The sequence below is a fragment of the Anoplolepis gracilipes genome, chromosome 15 (assembly GCF_047496725.1).
Source record: "Anoplolepis gracilipes chromosome 15, ASM4749672v1, whole genome shotgun sequence".
NCBI classification, from domain to species: domain Eukaryota; kingdom Metazoa; phylum Arthropoda; class Insecta; order Hymenoptera; family Formicidae; genus Anoplolepis; species Anoplolepis gracilipes.
The window spans coordinates 1,399,411-1,417,640 of NC_132984.1; the positions used below are offsets into that span (position 1 = coordinate 1,399,411).

The 18,230-nt window shown below is 43.9% G+C and overlaps 1 protein-coding gene across 4 annotated transcripts in view; it reads right to left on the reverse strand.

Moving 5' to 3' along the window:
• The window catches only part of LOC140673814 (uncharacterized), a 79,576-nt gene extending 66,528 nt beyond the window's left edge, over nt 1-13,048 (reverse strand). For 2 of the 4 annotated variants that reach the window (XM_072907004.1, XM_072907003.1), the window contains exon 1: nt 7,852-13,044. In XM_072907004.1, the coding sequence (XP_072763105.1) occupies nt 7,852-9,787 (1,936 nt within the window). In that variant the 5' untranslated portion in view covers nt 9,788-13,044. Of the gene's footprint in view, nt 1-7,851 lie in introns of all 4 variants that reach the window. The other 2 variants (XM_072907005.1, XM_072907006.1) reach the window with 2 other exon arrangements.
• Between the last annotated feature and the right edge of the window lie 5,182 nt (nt 13,049-18,230).

Sequence of the window (18,230 nt, forward strand, 5' to 3'; positions counted from 1 at the left end):
TCCGACCCCGAATCTCCTTTTCTCACGGGGTTCCTTTCGCCCTACTATTTCGTACCATCCTGTACGTACGTACGCGGGACACGTACGTAACAGTTGCGAACAACGGCGTGTGTGCATCGTACAACGGGAAAAGCCGGTTCCCACTGAACACTCCGTTACTACGTGGATGAAGAACGAGAGGGTTCCAGAAGAAAGAGAGACAGAGAGAGTTGCCCACACAGGGGTGAGAAACAGGGAGGAAGAGAAAGAGAAAGAGAGAGAGAGAGAGAGAGAGAGAGAGAGAGAGAGAGAGAGAGAGAGAGAGAGACTTTGCGTGGCGTGCCTTGTGTGCGGCCTACATACATATATAGGGTGTCTCAAACATACTACTTGCTATCTTTCAATCTTGGAAGAGTCATATTGAATTAAAAATAAAGACTGTAAATTGTAAATTGTTGGAAAAATTAGAGAACACACACACATTGATTTGAATTAATTTTGAGATAGTGAAAAATGGAGAATAAATATAAAGAATTAATAAGACGTCTTTCAGATTTTGGTTTTACTGAAGTTTTATATGAGATTTTGTTGCGCAGATATTTTTATTAAAAATGGAAGGTACGCGAATTTAAACTTTGCGCTGCGAGAAGATTGTTTGTCGAATTTAGTAAGGGGAAAATTTAGCTTGGGCACCCTGTATATTGCATGCATGACGTAGTGGATGAGTCAGCTGGTGGAAGGAGTATTCGTGAAATTTGTCAGGAAACTTTCTGGAAATACATACGCCAAAAAGCAGGATGTGCTACTTTCAGACCCACGATAATAGTCGAACGATTATCAATATTTGATTGTCTTACGGTAGGAGTTGTAATCGTTTCCGTCTTTAAGTCCTCGAACAAAGACATTTAGATATTTAAGACTATAGGGATACTCAAATTTTCCAATATTTCTCGAATCTTCAATATATACACGTCTTTCATCTTGAAATAATTAGAATAATTTTCAAATAAAAGTAAAAATACAATTTTTTTTTAGACGGTTTGAATTTTTAGAATAATTTTACTAATACTTTTAAACTAATACTATGTGTTAAATTGTAATATAGACGAATAAATTCAAGATGACTTTCGAGGAAAAGAACTCGGTCATTAAGCTGGACGTGAGAAATAAAGCTCGGAAATATAAATCCCTTCGACAAACTTGCTGCCTAAATTCGCGGATAATAAAAATGTTCGCTCGAAGACACGATTGGTGTCGGTACAATTAAGAGGCATCGTTCCAAGAGAATATTGCTTATCACAAAACATACCACGCACACAGTCAGTATCACCTTTCGTTTATCAATGATCTGCTTGAAACTCAATTCGATCCGTCCACACGCGGCGAGCGGAGCTCTCTATCGAATTCTCTAGCGACGCAATAGCGAGCTGAACATCCTCGAATGTAAAGCGCGAACCGCATGTAAAAACGATGTTTCAGTCACAGTCTCGGTCGCAAGACCTACTTTTATGATGTCCCGGACATTTTAAGCGCGACATGCGGGCGATCTTGTTCTATTTCACACCGTGACACGCGCGTCTGTTGAATTTTGCGGACGCATTTTTTTTTTTTTTTTTTTTTTTTTTTTTTTTTTCGTGTGCAAATGGAATTATTTATCGTTGATATATTTATAAGAGGAATATTCTTTTTCGTAAGTACTAAAAGAGGTATTCTTTCGTCGTATTTTTCGTTGTATTTTCAATAATAAAAATATCAAGTAAAGATGCATCCTTTAACATGTGTTATGTTATGTATTCTTAACAGCAAGTTGTGCAGCAGTGTGTGCGTTAAAACACACACGCAAGTCGATAGAAAAGTTGAAATGTAAAAGCTATGGTTTCGTCCTATCAGTACTCGCATAGCGTAACAGCTGTACGACGAAAGGTGTTCATTGATGTGACATCTGCACCTTGATTCTCCCCCTCTTCCTCTCTCCTTCCGATAGAACGTTTTAGTGAATGACCTCTTCCCCTATAAAAACTGAGTTCTGAAAAAAGCAGTTCTTGTTTCGAATAGAATGCACGCACTAAAATAATATCAGTTTATTCTCCGTACTTTAAAATGTATTTAATAAGATTTTAAGTTTTTTTTTCTTCTTTGTAAGATTGGACGATCCGAAAAAATCAAAGTTCCGAGAAAATACCAAAAATCGAAAAATTCAAACACTCGAATATCAATAAAAATTAATATTTCTAATAAGCTGAGTCAAATTACGCTTGATGCAATATATTTGCAAGCTATTAATAAAATTTTGACAGAAAAAATGGAATATTCGATTTTTCAATGAGCCAACATCGTGAGCCGAGTGTCATTGCACCAACTTGCTTGCGGATATATATATTTAGGTGTCGTTTTAAATATAATATATCGATAATAAATAATAACTCGACATAGAATTCGGAGGGTTACCGAAAAAATTACCAAAGATTTGATAACTCTCGATCGTGGAGAGGGAGGGAGGGAGGGAGGGAGGGAGGGGGAGGGCAGGCGAGGGAGAGGGGAATAAAAACGGGAGGGCGGAGAGGGCCGATGAACGCGTTCCCCGCGAGCCGACAGGATATCCCATAGGAACGACGACGGGCACGCGGGACACGCGGGGGCGAATTCATGCTATGCCCGACATGTGAGCACGCATAGGGCCTCTCCACACCGCCGGGTGTCGCGTTTCGGCGCGTGCTGTGCGTCAACGTACCGTGGAAACCGCATAGCGTCCGTCACGCTACATGAAAGTGCAATAGAGCGAGAGCGAGAGCGAGAGAGAGAGAGAGAGGGGGACGCATCATTATTTTATTTCGTGAAATTTAGAAGAAAAGACGAAATGCCAGTAATTCTTAATTAGCCGCGTTTATTACTAATTAATAGTGAAATTACAAAATTTGTAAATTGTATATATAAAGTACGTAGAGTTTAATTCGTCCTTTAAATGATAAATCCGAGGATGCAAGCTACTGAAGATTGATTATGAAATTAAAGTAGAGGACATGTAAGATACGATTTTTAATCTTTTACTTTTTAAACTATTTATTAAAGAAATATTCCCTATTTAGAGCAGAAAATGGAAAAGTGAGACAAACATTTAACGCATTAATTTAATGTAAATAAGCAATAATTTTTGATATCTTCACAGACTTAAGAAATTCAAAAATTCGTGTTTACGAGGACGACATGGTATTGATCGCGTTGTTAAAAACATAACGTAGCTCGTGGCAGCGATGTAACTTCGCGATAAGCTCGTGAGACAGGGAAACGACAGAACCGTATCGATTCTTTTTTTTCTTTTTTTTCTTTCATTATGTCCAGTGTATATGGGAAGATACATGAGCTGCCGATGTAAGACCTACAGAACGATATCAAGCATCAATGTTGAGGAAAAATGACATTAACCCTTAAGGTCACATAGGAATCACTTTTAACCTTATCGATATGTTAAACAATAAAAAAAAATCCCCCGAAAGTCTTAATCAATAAAAAAAAAAAATGTACAATTTATTTTTCAACTTTTGTTGTATATATCATTTTCTATACATGTCAAGGAATATTTTTTGTAGATTTTTTTTTAACACTTTGAGACAGTTAAAAGTGCGACAAGATATTATATTATGACCCATATGTGGAACCAGGAAGAGAGTAAAAAATATGTGACCTACAAGGGTTAATTATGCGAGGGGTGTCTGCATTTATTAGATGCCTCGAATTCTTGAAATTTCGATGAAAATTTTCACATTTTATAATTTTTCGTCATTTCATTGTGAAATGCAAAAATATCTTGATATCTAATTTATTTAATTTAATTTAAATGTGCTGTTGTATATGATTTAATTTAATTTAAATCCATTATATTTAATTATCTTATTTTAGATGTAAGAACGTATTTACTTGGAAATTTAGGTCCTTTAATCCAGAATATACAGATCGTTTAAAATTCTAAACTAAAATTCTAAACACTCTAAAACTCATTATTATTTTCAATCACTTGGAAAATTTTTTAACCCCCGTAGATGCGTGGAAAGTTACGTAATTCTAATAAGAACTTCATTATCACGAAATGAATGTTTGAATTATTGAACTTACTTGAGAAATATAGAATACATTTGGCGAAAGTAAATAGAAAAAGTATGAGGAGCTTGGCGACTAATGCACCTGACCCCCTCACGTGACGATCGATAACGACGACGATGGTGAATGCAATTAAACGCAAATGACATCCAGCACACATTATAGTCATTACTAAATGAATTCGTACACAAACAACAATAGCGGTGGCATAATAAAGGCAATTTATAAGAGCAATGTTATGCTTGCCGATTGATCGCCGTTTTAACGGCTGTGAGCGAATTATGTCTAGTTCGTTCGGAGCTTCTCGGAAAACTTGGAAGACGTTTTGTATATTTTTTTCTCAAGGAATTTACATGCCGAGTAATATCCTGCGAATCAAGCAAATTTTATCTGTTTTAGATAATTTAAATTTTGATTTTAACAATTTTACGAATCTAATTTCTTGTATTTTAATTTGGCTCGTTAATATAATCTCAATTAATTTAATTCGTCAATTTTATTTTAATTTCTAAAATCACTAATATTGATAAAATTTCTGTCGATTTTTTTTTTAAATTGCAACTTGTAGACATAGCTATAGTAATGTATGCTTACGCTTATATATGAGGTAGATTCAGGGATTTCGTGAAATGTTTGCTTTTTGAATCCGCGAACGCGCTCTAACGAGACGGGTTTTCTCGCGAGAGAGACACGCGGGAAACAATAGGAAGAGATGCTCTGAATCGAGCCCTTCTTCTTCTTCTTCTTCTTCTTCTTCTTCTCTTCTTCTTCTTCTTCGGCATTTTTTCTTCACGGCGATTATTTTATTCCCGTCTTTTCTTCGCTCCCGGCCTTTTCCACGATCCTAAGAGAATACTACGAGGGGCTGTCGGTGGAACATTTACACCGTAAAGAGATATCCTGTGTCTTTTCGACATTATGTGTATGCCTCGGTAGACGGCAAGGAATGACAGAGAAAAAGAGAGAGAAACAAACAAGAAATAAGTAATTTTTGTTATATAACACTTGTGAGCTTATTATTATTTTTAATGACAAATTTTCTAATAAATTTAAAGCCTCGAGAGGGAGTAATGGTTAAAAATTATGATGGATTAAAAAAGACTCTATGGCTTCAGTCAACTCAGTTTGTAAACGTGAAAAAATATCTGTCAGCTTCACACAGATGGATTGTAGTTTAATAAAATTTTAACTTGAACCTTGCAAAAACGTATAATTTTGAAAATTGGAAATGTGTGGAAGAATGACGATTTCCCGCGATATTTTTATTAAAAAAAAAAAAAAAAAAAAGAAAAAAATTGACGAGAAATTCGTTATATATTGTACAATGCGTAATTGCAAAAAGAATTCTAGAAGGAATCTTAAATCTTACTGCAATATTAAAGCTTATACAATATCAACCTCAAGATGCATCCAACCCTCTCCCTTTCCCTCGTCCTTTCTCGGCGGAAGTCTCGATCGCGAGGATCATTCCGCTTTCCGTGATCATGCTCGAGTGACACGAAAATCTAGAAAGTCCCGCGCGGTGATTCCGGCGGTCGAGAACAGAATGGTCCAGAGGGGTGGTGGCGGAGAAGGAGGAGAGCGAGAGAGAGAAAGAGAGAAAGAGAGAGAGAGAGAGAAAGAGGGAGGGGGAGAAGGGAGGGACGACGGCGTGGCGAACATGGCGGCTCCGGAAAGCGAGACGAAGCCGTGCCGAGGTCGTGCGCGGCTGCGCCGCGATGCCGTCGTCGTCGACGACGGCGACGGTGACGGCGACCGCGTGACCGCCGTCGATTTCTCTCTCTCTCTCGGCGATCAATACCCGGACGCAAGCGGCGAGCGCCGCGACGCGGAGCGCCGCCGCATCGCATCGCGCCGCGCCGCGCCGCGCCGCGCCGCGCCGCGAACGAAGGATGTTGAATTCGAAAAGTGTTATTCCGCGCGTCTATCTCTGAATGATATGGAAGGGAACGCCTCTCCCACGTGGGTCAGCCACGTGTGCGCTTCCGCTGTCCGCGCGCGCGCTCCGCGCGGATCTTTTGCGCGCGTATATCTCCCCAAAACATGATCCCGCGTGTGATTTAGCACGCTCCCACAGAGTTCTTCCCGGAGTCCGATTCCCGATTGTCGTTCGATTCGTAAATTGTCACATTTCATCGATTGCTACGCACATTTGATTATTTTACACGTATGTACCGATATCTAATCTACATTATTTTACTATCCACTGTTACGTCTATACTTTGAAGCAATGTTTGTTTTGTCTTGTCGACAGACTATCAGAGTTTCGATCTGGTAAACATATATCATGTATAATTAATATGGATCTCTTTTTCTTTTTTTCTTTTTTTTAGTAGGAACTAAGAAGTATTCTCCACACACACACACACACACACACACACACACACACACACACACACACACACACACACACACACACACACACACATGTGTACATATTTAATTTAAAAAAAAAATCAATTTTGAAGAATTTAATAAATTGTTATTTTTTCCTCGATATTCCTAAGAAGCGTAAAGAATATTTACTTTATCATATCAATTTTCTCTTCTTGTTCTCCAATTTAAAAAACATCATAATTTAATCGAAAGTTTGATTTTAATCAAGTTTAATCAATGTAAGTGAAGCTGTTCTTTTCTAAGCTCGTTCCAGTAGAGCGTTATCAAGTAGGGTGCAGTTTATTTTGAATCGAAGGATATCCCTGGAAAGAGGAGGAAGAGGGAGGTTTCTACAACGCGGTCTATCAAGTGCAATGTTTCGCGCGGAAAATTCCTAACGCTGAGATACACTCTCTATAATTATTTCGAATGTACATATTTTGTGAAAAGTACAATTTTTTTTTTTTTTTTTTTTTTTCATAATTTGCCGATTCTTAAACAACCTATATTAAGCAAAACTACAAGCTTATACTTTTTCAATATTATCTAAATATTAATATTTCGTAAAATAATAAACTTTAACATGGCATCTCGCGATTTTTTCTCACATTCGATATTTCTTTATCTGAAACTTTACTGTATGTCAAACTTTACTGCGATATCAAACTTATATTTTTTTTTTTTTTTTTTTTTAAACAAATTTAAAAAGATGAAACGCCGTAAATGTTGTTAAACGACGGGAATCCAAAGAATCTGGCGATCATCGATTATGGATCGATGTTGCACAGGACGCACAGGACGAGAACACAGGCGAGCAGCGAGACACGTGTATAGGTATATGAAGCGTGAGACACAACGTGTTTGTGACGTTTATACGTGTTCATGTATTACATGTGCGAGAGACTCACACAACGAAGACGAGGACGACGACGACGATGACGATGACGATGACGATGACGACGACAACGACAACGACAACACAACGACAATGATGATGATGAAGACGAAGACGAAGAGGACGAGGACGAGGACGACGACGAGGACGACGACGAGGACGACGACGAGGACGACGACGAGGACGAGGACGACAACGACGACGACGACGACGACGACGACGACGACGACGACGACGATATAACGTCGGTCTCAAAGCCCGGAGGTTCTTTTCTTTCTTTTCTTACAAGAAATGAAAAGAACACGAAATATATATATACGATATAGAGAGGTGGGACTTTTGATAGTGTAATTTCGAGTACGTTGAGTGGTTCGTGAGAGGGGGCAGGGGCAGGGGCAGGGGCAGGGGCAGGGGCCTGAGGGCTGGGGGCTGAGGGGGGGGCTTTATTTATATATCAAACGTGGTAAACGAGAGAGGAGAAAGTGTCTCTGGCGCGGACAACTAACCTGCTAGCCGCAAGGCCGACATTCTCTGAAACTCGGGTTCCTGCAGCCACTTCCACATCCGCCGGAAGGTCTCGCGGCCGCTCTTGAGCTTGGACCAGGGTTTGGGGTTGCGCAGCAAATCGCTGAGGGTACCTTGGCTGCGACAGAGGACCCGCTGCGCAAAGATCGCCTGTGGTATGCTGTACCTCTTGAGCTCGGCGCTGATCCGCTGCGCGAGCTCCTTCGTGTTAATCTCCTCGACTTCACCGGCACCGCCGTTACTCGCGGTGGACACCGTCTTCATGACGACCGACGTATGTTGCACGTGTTGCGTGTGCGATATGGTTTGCTGTTGCTGCTGCTGCTGCTGCTGCTGCGGCATAGATTGTTGTTGTTGCTGCTGCTGCTGCTGCTGCTGCTGCTGCTGTTGCTGCTGCTGCTGCTGCTGCTGCTGCAGCTGCGTCTGCATGGTCGGGGGCGGCGACGCCGCGCTCGGCACCGAGTGCGTGCCGGGCGGTGAATGATGGGATGGCGCGAAACTCGCCGTGGCCGTAACGGCCGGCGGCGAGGACGGGCTGAGCGCCGCCGGACTCTGCTGCAACCGTGGTAAAAACGCCGGATCGTAATGCGGACTCGCGGACGATTTGTGCGGCGAATTAAGGCCGCTCTGGCTGTAAGCGCTCTGCGGCGACAAGGGGCTCGGTTGAAGACCCGCGCCCGGTGAGGGATAATTGTGCGGCGGCGACATGCCCATCGACGGTAATTTGTCATACGCGTACGGCGAGCCGCCCATACCGAGGCCGATGTTACCCAGGCCGTTGTTCTGCATCACGGCGAAACTGCCGGTGACGCCGCCGGCCGCCGCGTGACCGCCGTAAACGAACTTGTCGCTCATCGTCGAGATCGGCGGTAACGGCTGCAGCGGCGTCAACGTGGCGTACGAGGAGCCAGGACTGAAGCCAGGCGGCGACATCCTCTCGGCCACCGAGGTGAGTGTCTGATACGTCGGCTCCGGCTGCATCGCCCTGAAGTCCGTCGCGTCGATCATGCTCGCGACCGACACGCTTATCCCGGACGTAGGCGTTAGCTTGCCCGGACTGAGGAGCTCCGAGTCGTCGGCGTCGCGCGAGTCCACGTCCACGTCCTGAGGCGGCACGATCACCGACAGGGACTCCCGCGCGCTCTGCCTGCCACCGCCGCCACTACTACTACTACTACCACCACTGCCACTACCGCCGCCGCCTCCGCCGCCACCGCTGCTGCCGCCGCCGCCGTTACCACCGTTGCCGTTGCCGTTGCCGTTGCCGTTGCTGCCAGCGACGGCGCGTCCGCCGTCGTTGCCTCCGATTCCGCCGCCACCGGCACTGCCACCGCCACCGCCACCGCCGCCGCCGCCGCCGACGCTCGGCGGATCCTGGGACGACGACAGGTCCTCCGCGGCGGCGAGGTCTCGCTCCTCCTTGACGCCGAGCGCGCCAGCCGCGAGCAGTTCCAGCGGTAGGCTCGCGCACGCGATGTCGGGGCTTTGAGAGGCCGACGAAGACATACCCTCGATGCTACCTCCTCCGTTACCACCACCACCGCCACCATTACCCCCGTTGTTGCCACCGTTCCTACCACCACTGCCACCTCCCGTTTCGTGCGCGACGCCGACCTCGTGCTGATGCTGCTGCTGCTGCTGCTGCTGCTGCTGCTGATGCTGCTGCTGCTGCTGCTGCTGTTGATGATGGTGATGATGGTGGTGGTGGTGGTGGTGGTGGTGGTGGTGGTTGTGATGTCTACCCCTACCGACCATGCCAGCCCTACCTCCTCCTCCTTCCCCTGCACCTTTACCACAGTTCCCATTCGAGCCGCCCCCACCGCCCCGGCCATGCGTAGATACCGCCGGGGAATCGACCGAGTCCAGTAATTGCTCGCTATGCGATTGATGATCGCCTATGTCCCCTATACCTTCCATTTACGCACATCTAGTTCGGTAGTGGGCGCACTGCCACTCGTTCCTTCGCTGTTGTTCGCCGACGCCGACGACGACGACGACGACGACGAGGACGACGACGACGACGACGACGACGACGACGACGACGCGACGGCGACGACGACGACGACGACGACGACGACGACGACGACGACGCACCGCACCGCACCGCACCGAATCGCACCGCACCGAATTGCACCGCACCGCACCGTACCGTACCGTACCGTACCGTATCGCACTTGCTTCCTTCTTTTTACTTATGTCAAATCAATTGTTCGTTTCGAAGGGGGGGGGGGGGGAGGAGACACGTTGCGCGTTCTCCCTCGTGATATCACTAATTTCGCCGTCACTGATTACCGCACGACGATCGCGACGAACACGAACGTGCACGAGTTTCCCGGCGAATACTCGACGACGACGACGACGACGACGACAACGACAACCACGACAACGATGATGCTGATGCTGATGCTGATGCTGATGCTGATGCTGATGCTGATGCTGATGCTGATGCTGAAACTCCACCGCGACGTCGGATCGACATAGGAAGTATCCGGTGGTAGCGCAACGACCACCGTGCGCCCATGACACCGCACGAGTACGGAGCGAGTGAGAGCGCACGCTCTCTGCGCTCGCGCGCCCGAGTGCGAACGCACACCGGGAATGTATATACCGGCTCTCGTCTAATGGAAGAAACGAAGAGAGAGAGAGAGAGAGAGAGAGAGAGAGAGAGAGAGAGAGAGAGAGCGAGAAAGAGAGAAGGAGAGTTATAAGCGGGCCCAGAAGCGGTGCAAAGAGGGTCGGTTTCTCACTTTCCGTCTCGCTCTCTACCGGGGATTCTTCCACCCCGCTGCCCTCCTCCTCCTCCTCCTCCTCCTCTTCTTCCTAACGGTCCCTACCCCGAATATCTCGCGCGGCTCACACTACCGGCACAACCGCCATCTGGTCTCCGTTCTACTACTCTGTTGTTGTACTACTACTATAATACTACTGTTATTCCGCTCACGCGCTTCTTCGTGTCGCGTGCCGCGAGTTTCCTCTCCTGGTCCAGGTGTGACCGCCGTCTCTGTCTTTCCCCTCCTCTTTCTCCTTTCCCCGCCACGTGTCAGTTTATTCGTTCGTTCGTTCACGGAGGGGAGTAATCGCTCACGCAACACCGCCGCCGCCGCCACTACCACCACCGCTACCACCGTTGTCACTATCACTGCACCAGCACATCGTCGTCGAAGCCGTTACTGTCACGGGTACTTGCGCAGTGATGCCCTTCGTATCTTTTTCTCCGCGCGGTGGACAAGAGTCTATCGTCCACGTGAAAGAGATGCCAGAGACGGAGTTTCGCAACGACGGTGACACCCGTTATTTCCTTCACGCGCAACTTCAGCTTTCATTCACCACCGGAAGATAATTGTCGAGACAGTAAAGACTCGACAATCGCGATTGTCTCTATTTTTTTTATCTGTTTTTTTTTTTTTTTTTTTTTTTGTTTTTTTTCCTACGACATTTGAGAGAAGGTTAGCTTCTTGATGACGCGACAAGGGCAACCTCTCGCACGCAGAACGTCCAAATAAGTGACAAGAACCACCACCGGCTAAGTCACTAGCATCAGAGCGACGCGTAACTAAGGGTGTGTAGGTGACACGGACGTCTCACCCGCCACCACCAGCACTGCCACCTCCAACTACAACGCCGCCGCCGCCGCCGACGTCGCCGCCGCTGGCGTCAGTCAGCTTTCTATCGATTTTCCGATACCTCGTGACCAATGTAGTTCGATGCGCGCGGCCGATACTTCGAGCATAAACATCGACTCGCGTCACCTGCGCCCGCCACGACCTCGACCCAGCGATATTAGCCAACTGACTAATGAAACTGCTTTCGACTCGATTCGATTCGCGATCGTCGTCTGTCTTTAGCAAGAGGGCTGCTTGTGTTTGCGAGAAACATTGCGAGGACACTATGAGATTTTTTTTTTTTTGTTTTTTTTTTTAGAAACACTATAGAAATTTTTCTTCAAAGAAACGTCTTCTAGATATACGTCTTTTGCGATTTCCTTCCTTCCGAGATTGGTTATAGTTCAGGTTCAGGTTCTTCAATTGCCGGCAAACTTGCGTTTTCCTCCTCGAACTGGGTCGTCGTTGACGTAATAATAGTTCTGTTCGCAGGAAGTTACTTTGCGCAAAGTTTCGTCTCTCAAGTGCACTTTGATTTCTCCTCTCTTTTCTTCCCGGAAATCATTCCCGCGATCGATCAGGCTATTTAACGAGGTCGATCACCGAATCGATACGGCTCGATATGGCCCACAGTCCTGATCGTGCGCGCGCGCGCGCGCGCGGGCGCGCAATCAAAGAGGAAATCTTGGAAATCGCGAAAACCGGTTTTCATCTACTTCCTCTTCAGGATCGAAACGTCGATACGCCGATAAGGCACGCATCATCCTCCATGACTATTTCGAGCTGTTCCTTCTTCCAAGATGTCGTCCTTCTTCCGTGGAGGCTGCGAGAACAAACGATCCGCAAGATAACTTGATCGAGCGACAGACACGGAATCCGCGCGCACATATACACACACACCGGCATACACAAAGGGGTGGCCGAGAGAAGAAGAGGGGCCGCTGACGATTGGTCGTGGCTGGCGTCGATACGGAGATCAATGGCCGCCCGCTACAGAGAGAGAGGACTCTACGACGTCGGCGTCGGATCGACTCTCCGCCGCGCGCTTTCGATCGATCGGCTTCGACGCCGCACTTGGTTCGATGGCGCACGACCTCGACGACGAAGGGAGAGACGGATCCTTGGCGAGACGACCGATCCTCGACTTCGATATCCGCGACTCGCTGATGCGAAACTCGCGCGCGCACGCTTAGAAGCGCGCCGCGCCACGATGCGTTTTCTTCCTCTTTCCCTTTCTCTCTCTCTCTCTCTCTCTTCCCCCTCTTTCTCTCTTTCTCTTTCTCTCTCTCTATCTCTATCTTCGCACCCTCTCGAGGTCCCGATGTCGTCTTCGTGCTTGCCGAATTCAGTCGCAGTTTGCTCCGGAACGGAAAATTTCTTCCTGACGAAATCGAGACTGCCTTCCGGTAGACAACTTCGTCGTTTCTCTTCTTCCTTCTCTTCTCTTCTCGTCCCGCGATCTCGAGATGAGGAAGATACGGCAAGGATGCGCACGAGGTCAAATCGTGTGTGGTGTTGTTGGGACACACGGAGAGAAAACGAGCGCGTCTCGCGCTCGCACGGAGTTGTGCGGAGTTGCGCAAATCGCGAATGCTACGCTACGCGAGAGCCTCCGACAGGAGGGTGCCGGTCTCTCTCTCTCTCTCTCTCTCTCTCTCTCTCTCTCTCTCTCTCTTTCTCTCGGGGCGAGACGGGGCCGACGAAGCTGAGGAGCGTACAAGGGGGGTGCGAGAGAGTGGACAGGCGGGCAGGGGGAGAGAGGGGCGGGGATCTCGCCACGGGGATCTGTAACGAACTCGATACGCAGGGGTCGAGGAGAGGAGACGAGTCAGTTTCGGGGGATGAAGGATGAAAGAGGAACACGGACGGGATAGGACGGAACGGGGAACGAAGGCGAACGAGTCAGGGGTGGCCCAGGGACTACTCGACCGTATCCGGCACCCCCGAACGACGCGCAGTGTAGTTTCTCAATTAAGCGAGGCTTCTGCTTCTAATATATGTATGGCTTCGCGTGCTCATTTTACCTTTCCTTTTTTCTTTTTTTTTTTTTTTTTTCTTTTCCTCGTGACTTTTCACCGATCGACGGTCGATTCGACGCACCGTGTTCCTGTTCATCGAGCGGCAATCGATCGATTTCGTTTCTATTCGGAATTGATATCAGCGTGTTTGATATCAGCGCTATTGTCAGCGATATCGATCCGTCGATTGATTGACGCAGCTGTCACCGTACGGTATCTTTCTACTGATATATTTGCGTGTTTGTTTACCGAAAATTTATTTAATTATTGTATATGTAGGTAACGCGTAAGACGACGTAAACACATTTTTTTAACGACCAATTTTTAAATAACTATCTTTTTTTTTATAGAAGAAAAAAATGTATCGATAAATTGCATATGCAAAAATGATGAAAAGCTCTCTTATAACATTGTCTTTTAATAACTTTTCCCCTTTTTTAAATATAGCTTTCCTTCACCCTCTAGTTGAAAAATACCGTAAAGAGTTTAATAGGGATTTTAAATAATATATAAAATGATTATTTTAATATTCATCAATATATTAATAATCTTATAAATAAATAAGCGTTAAAATGAAAAATTTCTCATTTCAACTGTGAAAATAGACATAAATGAGAGACGGATTTATACGTAACTATTAAGTGGCGATATCTAGAACTGCGTATAAGTCATTGATGGAAGCGCTGGAATTACACCGAGTGATCCGTAGGCGCTTGGCGTTGTTGCCTCGGAGCATACTGTTTGCTAAGTAGTTGCCAAGGAGTATAGCACATACTTTGAAACAAGGAGACTTATGCCTGCCGGTTCGATTCGAGGGAGTGCGTCAGATAGAGCGCCGATGCGCCGCTCTACGACCGAGCTGGCCATTTACAATTCAATTCGATTCATCCACACCATTACAATACAAATGACTCACTTTCGATTCACTTGCAGCAATCTTTTAGAGGATCGTGACTTTGCCGAAACTCCAGATTTTGCGACACGGGGGTTTCCTACAAGAATTTATAATAATTTTATTTCGAGATTTTTATCTATTCAATTCAAACATTTATTTAAAATTCAATTATTTAATTTGAAACAAATTCAAATGTAAATTCAATTCATGCTTTAATTTATTCTACATATTTAAAATCATCACAAGTTTCAGATTTTCATATACAAATTCTAATTAAATTCTAAATATATAAAATATATATATATATCTGTTTAAAAAAAAATTAATTTATAGCTTTATAATAAAGTAATAATATTAACCCTCGATTTATAAGATAATGTCGATGGGTTATCAGCGACGAACGTCATTGACAAGGGAGGAGATTTGCTCGAAAAACTACACCGCTGAGAAAGGATCGATCGATCGCGCGATCGATTATTTTTCAAGCGCTTTTGCGGCTTGATAAAATTTCGATAAACGCGCCAGCTGACACGTATATTGCAAGAGTATCTCGATTCCGAGATTGAGATAAACTCGAGCGATAGAGAACGTAACGCGTGTAAACGCGGGGGAGTCCTCGAATATCCTCCGTGGACGAAATCCATTTGAGTATCAACGACAAAGTAAAATCGATATCGGCGTTACCTTATATCCGGCGCCGACGGTCGAGTCGGATAGAAAGAAACGGCGGATTAAAACGCAAGCGGATAAATTCGCCGCGTGATTAAAGCGCCGCGCCGGATTATTTCAATGCGGGAAAATAAATATTCAAAGGGGATGCGCGCGTGTAATATTCATATTTCGAATAATATTGCCCCTGTAAAACCGCGCCACTCCTTATTTATTCGGAAACTTTTCTCATTTTTTTATTTCCTTTTCAATCCATAATTGCTACTTCTATATAAATTTACAAAAATAACTTGCTATATTTAAAATGTATCCATATGCACACATACATACATACATACATATATATATATATATATATATATATATATATATAATATCCGCTTTTATATAATGAGACTATTATAAAATTAAATGTATAATATATAGTTTCCAAAATATATATAAAAATTGCTGTATTTTAAAATTCTTAACGCTCCATTTGTTATAAATTTTCAATAAACACAAGTTTGATTTTACATACCGCGCGCGTAATAATTTTTCTTTATTCAGACGTAGGAAATATTAGGGGCTCGTTAATGCCAAGATTTCACGGCCCTGGGGGTAGTTTCTCGACACTGAAAGTGGGGATTCCCGCTGACGACAGAGTGAGGAGAAAGAGGGGGATGAGGGGGGTGAGGGGAGGGGGAAGGGAAGGGAAGGGAACGGTTGGGGGGCCAAGAGAGAGCTGCGATGTAACGTCGATATCGCGCTCTATACGAGGCGTCGCGACGCCGCGAGTGGGGCGCTCCTGCACAGCGCGGGGGGATGAGGGGCGAGGAGGGACGGAGGGAGGGGGGGTGGGTGAGTTTCACATGAGCAAAATAATCGATAGCGGCGACCGATATGTATGTACCACCAGCCTGTATATACGCGCGCACACGTGCACGCGCGACCAACCCCCTGCACGTTTATACGCTCGCTTCTGTGTGAACGCGCGTACGCGTTCATGTGTGTGTGTGTGTGTGTGCATATACGACACCGTGTGCACGCAGGCGCGCGTGGTCGCACGAATTCACGCGCGTGAGATCGATGAACAGCGGCGGCATTATGTGGGCTTCGACGACGACATCGACTTTCTCGCGCAATCGTTGCCGTCGTTGTTGTTGTTGTTGTTGTTGTTGTTGTTGTGTTATTGCATTGGAAAATTTTGACAAACTTAAATTTTGTGAGATTTATAGACAGTTTCAAGTCGAATAAAAAAATCGGTGGCAAAATTTCTTCTTTCCTTTTGCGTTACTAAATAAATCGGATATTTTTTTCCCGTTCATTTCGAATTGATGTCAGAGTATGTGGCTAAACTATATGCGAGGACTATCTACTTACGAAAATGGAAACATGAAAAACATATACACATGTAAAACGTTGTAAAAGTGTATAAATTTACTCGGCCTAAATATAGTTGCTTCAATCGTGAGATCAGTTCGTAAATAATAGCGTGATCCTTTTAATGTTGCGACCCACTTTGCTATTTTACGATATTTTTACAATTTCTTCGAAATATATCTGACAAATCGCCCTTTTCACGGAGAAAATGAGTTTTTTCAAACAAATAAAATAAAAATAACTAGGTGAATTAAACAATCAAGGAGGTCGATGATTTTTAATCGTATTAAAAGTATACGGTTTCTAAACTTAAAAATCAAGAAATAGATTGCAACGGACATGACTGTCAGATTGGTTTTTTTTTTTTTTCTCCACGACTCGACTTTGAGTCGCAAAAATTTTCTATCGATTAGCGACAGGCGATACGGTGAAATTCGATCCGCGCAAAAAGATCAGCGCGAATAATTTTTGCGAATTAATGAGCTCTTGATGTATCGGTTTTCTCGCTCCGTCGTCCCGCGGAATGCAATTAAATCGAAAGGGAGCCCGCGGCCTTCCTCGATATCATCATGATGATATAATATGCAACGACCATTCCTCGAATTAATGCGCTATTTCGCGCGATGCTGCAATAAAGCGACATCTCGTTTAACCATGTAGTTCTAGCTCGCTTTTTTTTTTTTTTTTTTTTACAAGAATGTAACCCGCCAAACGTAGAACGCAGGTGCGTACCCGCGCGTTTTCCTCGTCGTCGTCCAGCCATACTTTCTTTAGAAATCGATATCTATAATTATTTCATCACTCGCTTTGTGCATAGCATTACGCTCGCATTATGGGACTCTCTAGACTCGCTTAGACGATCAAGAGAATTATTGCTAATAAAAGTAGTGCAACAAAGATCTCGTATAATTGATACCTTCTCCGTCATTTTTGATGAAGTTTAAAATATATATCACTACTCGAGAATATATGTATAATTAAGAGACAACTAAAGGATGAAAATAAAAAGAGTTGTATATTAAAAACAAATCAATGAGACGTAATTATTGCAGTATTATATTTCTTATACTTTATTTTAATATTTGAATTTCATATATTCAAAATTATGTTTAATATTAAAAAGATATAAATACATAAATATATATATATAAAACTATTCTCGATTCGTACTGAAGATGTATCTCGTGGATTTGATTATCCTTGGCCGATATTAGTTATTAAAAACTGATACAAACATTTGTAGATTGTAGTCGTCAGACCGTCGACATGAAAGTGCAGGTATGCTATTCCACGTAATTAACACAAACGATATACAGGTGTATTCATTGCCGTAACTGGAACAGCATATATATATATATATATATATATATATATATGTGTGTGTGTGTGTGTGTGTGTTATATAATATATATAATATATATGCGTTGACATATCAGAGATGTCAATGTCTCTCCCTCTGTTTGTCTTTCTCTTCCTTCCTCTGTAATTTTCAGAATCTTTAATATAATTCTTTCTTTAGATACGTAAATACAAACATTCTCTATCAAGATAAAAGGAAATAAATAATAATATGCGTTAAAAGAAATTACATTGTGCTTTGGGTTATTGAAAAAGCTAATTTGACTTGCATTAGTTTATATTATTTGTTTTTTATTTTTTAATTATTATACACAAAAATATAATTAATTATATTTTGAGTAATTAAATCTAAATAAAAAGAAGAAGAAAAAAGATTATTTAATTTATAAAAAATAGTCTTTTTATTCATTTTGTCTGAACTACACAATTATTATTTTAATTCGTGAAATTAAATT